This window comes from Lampetra planeri, unplaced genomic scaffold (assembly GCF_965212315.1).
Source record: "Lampetra planeri unplaced genomic scaffold, kcLamPlan1.2.h2 scaffold_456, whole genome shotgun sequence".
Lineage (NCBI taxonomy): Eukaryota > Metazoa > Chordata > Hyperoartia > Petromyzontiformes > Petromyzontidae > Lampetra > Lampetra planeri.
In genome coordinates, this window is record NW_027615279.1 from 1 (window position 1) to 7,223 (window position 7,223).

The window sequence follows — 7,223 nt, forward strand, 5'->3', positions numbered from 1 at the left end:
CCCCCCTCTCACCCCTCTCTCACCCCTCTCTCACCCCTCTCTCACCCCTCTCTCACCCCTCTCTCACCCCTCTCTCACCCCTCTCTCACCCCTCTCTCACCCCTCTCTCACCCCCCTCTCACCCCTCTCTCACCCCTCTCTCACCCCTCTCTCACCCCTCTCTCACCCCTCTCTCACCCCTCTCTCACCCCTCTCTCACCCCTCTCTCACCCCTCTCTCACCCCTCTCTCACCCCTCTCTCACCCCTCTCTCACCCCTCTCTCACCCCTCTTTCACCCCTCTCTCACCCCTCTCTCACCCCCCTCTCACCCCCTCTCACCCCTCTCTCATCCCTCTCTCACCCCCCTCTCACCCCTCTCTCACCCCCCTCTCCCCCCCCACCCCCCCCGCCCCAGACGTGCGTGACCGCCACGCCTGCCCGCTGTGCCCCAAGGACTTCAGCAACAGCTGGAACCTGGCGCAGCACGTGCGCGCGCACGCCGCCAAGCCCGTGCACCGCTGCGCGCGCTGCGCCAAGGTGTTCGCGCTGCGCTCGGCGCTGCGCAAGCACGAGGCGACGCACAGCGGGGCGCGCCCCCACGTCTGCGCCGACTGCGGCAAGGCGTTCGCTCAGCCCTCGCACCTGCGGGAGCACCGCATGATCCACACGGGCGAGTGGCCCTACGCGTGCCCCCAGTGCGGACGCGGCTTCTCCCACCCGTCGACGCTGCGCACGCACGCGCGCACGCACACGGGGGAGCGCCCGCACGCCTGCGCCCAGTGCGGGAAGCGCTTCCTGCAGTCCTCGCACCTGCGGGACCACGAGCGCACGCACAGCGGCGAGCGCCCCTACGCCTGCCGCCAGTGCGGGCGCCGCTTCGCGCAGGCCTCGCACCTGCGCGAGCACGGCAGGGTGCACGGGGGGGGGGAGGGGGGCGGCGGGGGGAGGGGGGGCCCCCGGGGCCCGCGGGGGGGGGGCCCGGGGCCCCCACGTCTGCTCCGTGTGCGGCCGCGCCTTCCCCAAGCGCCAGCGGCTGGAGAGGCACTGCCTCGCCGCGCACCACGGGGAGGGGGGGGGAGCCGTGGCCGCAGCGGCCGCCGGTTACCGCCGGTACCGCGGCGGCGGCGTCGGCGGCGGGGGCTACGTCGGGGGCTACGGTGGTGGTGGTGGTGATGGTGATGGCGGTGGTGGCGATGGTGGCTATGTTGGTGGCGATGGTGGCTATGTTGGTGGTGATTACGGTGGTGGAGATTACGGTGGTGGAGATAACGGTGGTGACGGCGGTGACGGCGGTGACGGTGGTGGTGGTGGCGAGGGTGGTGACGGTGGTGACGGTGGCTATGTTGGTGGTGATTACGGTGGTGGAGATAACGGTGGTGCTGATGATGACGACCGTGGCAATTATGATGATGCTGATGGCGACGGTGGTGATGGTGGCGATGGTGGTGATGGTGGTGGTGATGGTGGTGATGATGGTGGTGATGGTGGTGAAGGTGGCGATGGTGGTGATGGTGGTGATGGTGGTGATGATGGTGGTGATGGTGGTGAAGGTGGCGATGGTGGCGATGGTGGTGATGGTGGTGATGATGGTGGTGATGGTGGTGAAGGTGGCGATGGTGGCGATGGTGGCGATGGTGATGATGGTGGTGATGGTGGTGGTGATGGTGGTGAAGGTGGTGAAGGTGGTGATGGTGGTGAAGGTGGCGATGGTGATTTGGAGGCAGCCACAAGAGTGACAGAGACAGGGGAGTGAAGCCCCAATCAGAAGTCCCATAGGCCAGTAAACCCATCGAGACTGGTAGACACTTAGACACTTAGACCAGTAGACACTTAGACCAGTAGACACAGACAGGTGTAGACACTTAGACACTTAGACACTTAGACCAGTAGACACTTAGACCAGTAGACACAGACAGGTGTAAACACTTAGACACTTAGACCAGTAGACACTTAGACCAGTAGACACTTAGACCAGTAGACACTTAGACCAGTAGACACTTAGACACTTAGACCAGTAGACACTTAGATCAGTAGACACTTAGACCAGTAGACACTTAGACCAGTAGACACTTAGACACTTAGACCAGTAGACACTTAGACCAGTAGACACTTAGACCAGTAGACACTTAGACACTTAGACCAGTAGACACAGACAGGTGTAGACACTTAGACACTTAGACCAGTAGACACTTAGACCAGTAGACACTTAGACCAGTAGACACTTAGACCAGTAGACACTTAGACACTTAGACCAGTAGACACTTAGACCAGTAGACACTTAGACACTTAGACCAGTAGACACTTAGACACTTAGACCAGTAGACACTTAGACACTTAGACCAGTAGACACTTAGACCAGTAGACACTTAGACCAGTAGACACTTAGACCAGTAGACACTTAGACCAGTAGACACTTAGACCAGTAGGCACTTAGACCAGTAGGCACTTAGACCAGTAGACACTTAGACCAGTAGACACAGACAGGTGTAGACACTTAGACACTTAGACCAGTAGAAACTTAGACCAGTAGACACTTAGACACTTAGACCAGTAGACACTTAGACCAGTAGACACTTAGACCAGTAGACACTTAGACCAGTAGACACTTAGACACTTAGACCAGTAGACACTTAGACACTTAGACCAGTAGACACAGACAGGTGTAGACACTTAGACCAGTAGACACTTAGACCAGTAGACACTTAGACACTTAGACCAGTAGACACTTAGACACTTAGACCAGTAGACACTTAGACCAGTAGACACTTAGACACTTAGACCAGTAAACACTTAGACACTTAGACCAGTAGACACTTAGACCAGTAGACACTTAGACACTTAGACCAGTAGACACTTAGACCAGTAGACACTTAGACACTTAGACCAGTAGACACTTAGACCAGTAGACACTTAGACCAGTAAACACTTAGACACTTAGACCAGTAGACACTTAGACCAGTAGACACTTAGACCAGTAGACACTTAGACACTTAGACCAGTAGACACTTAGACCAGTAGACACTTAGACCAGTAGACACTTAGACACTTAGACCAGTAGACACTTAGACCAGTAGACACTTAGACCAGTAGACACTTAGACCAGTAGACACTTAGACACTTAGACCAGTAGACACTTAGACCAGTAGACGCAGACAGGTGTAGACACTTAGACCAGTAGACACTTAGACCATTAGACACTTAGACCAGTAGACACTTAAACACTTAGACCAGTAGACACTTAGACCAGTAGACACTTAGACCAGTAGACACTTAGACCAGTAGACACTTAGACCAGTAGACACTTAGACACTTAGACCAGTAGACACTTAGACCAGTAGACACTTAGACACTTAGACCAGTAGACACTTAGACCAGTAGACACTTTGACACTTAGACCAGTAGACACTTAGACCAGTAGACACAGACAGGTGTAGACACTTAGACACTTAGACCAGTAGACACTTAGACCAGTAGACACTTAGACCAGTAGACACTTAGACCAGTAGACACTTAGACACTTAGACCAGTAGACACTTAGACACTTAGACCAGTAGACACTTAGACACTTAGACCAGTAGACACTTAGACACTTAGACCAGTAGACACAGACAGGTGTAGACACTTAGACACTTAAACCAGTAGACACTTAGACCAGTAGACACTTAGACACTTAGACCAGTAGACAATTAGACACTTAGACCAGTAGACACTTAGACCAGTAAACACTTAGACACTTAGACCAGTAGACACTTAGACCAGTAGACACTTAGACACTTAGACCAGTAGACACTTAGACCAGTAGACACTTAGACCAGTAGACACTTAGACCAGTAGACACTTAGACCAGTAGACACTTAGACCAGTAGACACAGAGAGGTGTAGACACTTAGACACTTAGACCAGTAGACACTTAGACCAGTAGACACTTAGACACTTAGACCAGTAGACACAGAGAGGTGTAGACACTTAGACACTTAGACCAGTAGACACTTAGACCAGTAAACACTTAGACACTTAGACCAGTAGACACTTAGAACAGTAGACACTTAGACCAGTAGACACTTAGACCAGTAGACACTTAGACACTTAGACCAGTAGACACTTAGACCAGTAGACACTTAGACACTTAGACCAGTAGACACTTAGACCAGTAGACACTTAGACCAGTAGACACTTAGACCAGTAGACACTTAGACACTTAGACCAGTAGACACAGAGAGGTGTAGACACTTAGACCAGTAGACACTTAGACCAGTAGACACTTAGACACTTAGACCAGTAGACACAGAGAGGTGTAGACACTTAGACACTTAGACCAGTAGACACTTAGACCAGTAAACACTTAGACACTTAGACCAGTAGACACTTAGAACAGTAGACACTTAGACCAGTAGACACTTAGACCAGTAGACACTTAGACACTTAGACCAGTAGACACTTAGACCAGTAGACACTTAGACACTTAGACCAGTAGACACTTAGACCAGTAGACACTTAGACCAGTAGACACTTAGACACTTAGACCAGTATACACTTAGACCAGTAGACACTTAGACCAGTAGACACTTAGACACTTAGACCAGTAGACACTTAGACCAGTAGACACTTAGACCAGTAGACGCAGACAGGTGTAGACACTTAGACACTTAGACCAGTAGACACTTAGACCAGTAGACACTTAGACCATTAGACACTTAGACCAGTAGACACTTAAACACTTAGACCAGTAGACACTTAGACCAGTAGACACTTAGACCAGTAGACACTTAGACCAGTAGACACTTAGACCAGTAGACACTTAGACCAGTAGACACTTAGACACTTAGACCAGTAGACACTTAGACCAGTAGACACTTTGACACTTAGACCAGTAGACACTTTGACACTTAGACCAGTAGACACTTAGACCAGTAGACACTTAGACCAGTAGACACTTAGACCAGTAGACACTTAGACCAGTAGACACAGACAGGTGTAGACACTTAGACACTTAGACCAGTAGACACTTAGACCAGTAGACACTTAGACCAGTAGACACTTAGACACTTAGACCAGTAGACACTTAGACACTTAGACCAGTAGACACTTAGACCAGTAGACACAGACAGGTGTAGACACTTAGACACTTAAACCAGTAGACACTTAGACCAGTAGACACTTAGACACTTAGACCAGTAGACACTTAGACACTTAGACCAGTAGACACTTAGACCAGTAGACACTTAGACACTTAGACCAGTAAACACTTAGACACTTAGACCAGTAGACACTTAGACCAGTAGACACTTAGACACTTAGACCAGTAGACACTTAGACCAGTAGACACTTAGACCAGTAGACACTTAGACCAGTAGACACTTAGACCAGTAGACACTTAGACCAGTAGACACTTAGACACTTAGACCAGTAGACACTTAGACACTTAGACCAGTAGACACAGAGAGGTGTAGACACTTAGACACTTAGACCAGTAGACACTTAGACCAGTAGACACTTAGACCAGTAGACACTTAGACACGTGTAGACCGGTAGACCGGTAGACCAGAATTCACCTTTAGATCTGCGTCACGTAAATGACAAAGTATTCTTCATACATCCCATGAGCCTCACGGCCTTCTGGGCTTGTTATCTCGGCAGCGTTGGTTGAGCGCAGGGACATGTCCACGCCAGGGTTGTTGGCTTGCGGTGTCTGAGCCGCTGCCCAGGTGTGATGGGCACGGGGTCCCTCTCTGTGAGATATGGGACCCGGTTAACGCATCGTTACCCCTGCCACAGCGGTAGTGGTGGGGTAAAGTGTGGATACCTTCCACCCCCCCTCCCCCCCCCCCCCCCTCTTGTTCTACGACGTCTAGTCTGGTCAGTGTAAAAGAGTCGGGTTCAGTGTGAATCACTGAGGCTCACAGAGCCAGACTAAGGCTCCCGCAGGGTTCAGTGTTAATCACTGAGGCTCACAGAGCCAGGCTAAGGCTCCCGCAGGTTTCCGTGTGAATCACTGAGGCTCACAGAGCCAGGCTAAGGCTCCCATAGGGCTCCGTGTTAATCACTGAGGCTCACAGAGCCAGGCTAAGGCTCCCGCAGGGTTCAGTGTTAATCACTGAGGCTCACAGAGCCAGGCTAAGGCTCCCATAGGGCTCCGTGTTAATCACTGAGGCTCACAGAGCCAGGCTAAGGCTTCCGCAGGGTTCAGTGTTAATCACTGAGGCTCACAGAGCCAGGCTAAGGCTCCCATAGGGCTCCGTGTTAATCACAGAGCCAGACTGAGGCTCCCGTAGGTTTCAGTGTTGTTGCTTTGTGGCTGTGACCCGGTCCGCTGTGGTTATCTGGATGCCCATCGTGAGTGTTCGTGTCGGTTTGTAGTAATCCCGAAGGGTCGCTACCCCCCTGTCGCTGTGGAATTGGATGACATTTGCTTTAGCGCGTAGCTGGCTGGATTTACCGTTCATGATTATGACTTTTCGTTTTGTACGGTAAAAGATTCGACGTGAATTAATCGGTGGGTTCCATGTGCCGCTTTTTTCGCTACTCGCACGGCCTCCACCAGTATCACGGTTTCGCTTCATCCAAGACAAAGCTCCCCCAGGTACCCTCCAGCAGGCTGTTGGGACAAGTGCTGTTCGTGTTAGCGTGCGCTCACTACTGCGTCACCATTCCCCACTCAAAGATGCCCCAGGTAGCTCGCACAAGGCTGTAGCAGCAAGTGCTGTTGGCGAGTAGCGGCGCCCATAATGGCCGCCACTGGCACACGAGGGGTGCGTGTCCAGCACCACGCCCAGCCATCTTTGTCCACGCGGTGGCGATGTTCACTACACACCGCTACACACCGCTACACCAGCTGCTGCTCGTTTGAGGCTGAGTTGACCGAGACGACGCCCCAGACCAGTTCAGATCATCGTCACGGTCTTGGCCGTGAGCGGGAATCCAACTCGGGTGGCCGGTTCCATGTTAACATTGCCCCACAGACTCTCTGTAGGAACCGGCTTCCTATCTCTTAACATTGCCCCACAGACTCTCTGTAGGAACCGGCTTCCTATCTCTTAACATTGCCCCACAGACTCTCTGTAGGAACCGGCTTCCTATCTCTTAACATTGTCCCACAGACTCTCTGTAGGAACCGGCTTCCTATCTCTTAACATTGCCCCACAGACTCTCTGTAGGAACCGGCTTCCTATCTCTTAACATTGCCCCACTGACTCTCTGTAGGAACCGGCTTCCTATCTCTTAACATTGCCCCACAGACTCTCTG

The 7,223-nt window shown here is 52.0% G+C and overlaps 1 protein-coding gene across 1 annotated transcript; it reads left to right on the forward strand.

The window, feature by feature from the left end:
• Positions 1-395: 395 nt before the first annotated feature.
• Positions 396-5,673, forward strand: LOC144741182 (uncharacterized; the record flags this gene model as incomplete). Its single annotated transcript, XM_078623795.1, has 3 exons — positions 396-892; positions 1,005-1,155; positions 5,618-5,673. Coding segments are annotated over 3 exons (704 nt in total), but the record flags the coding sequence as incomplete, so codon positions are not given.
• Between the last annotated feature and the right edge of the window lie 1,550 nt (positions 5,674-7,223).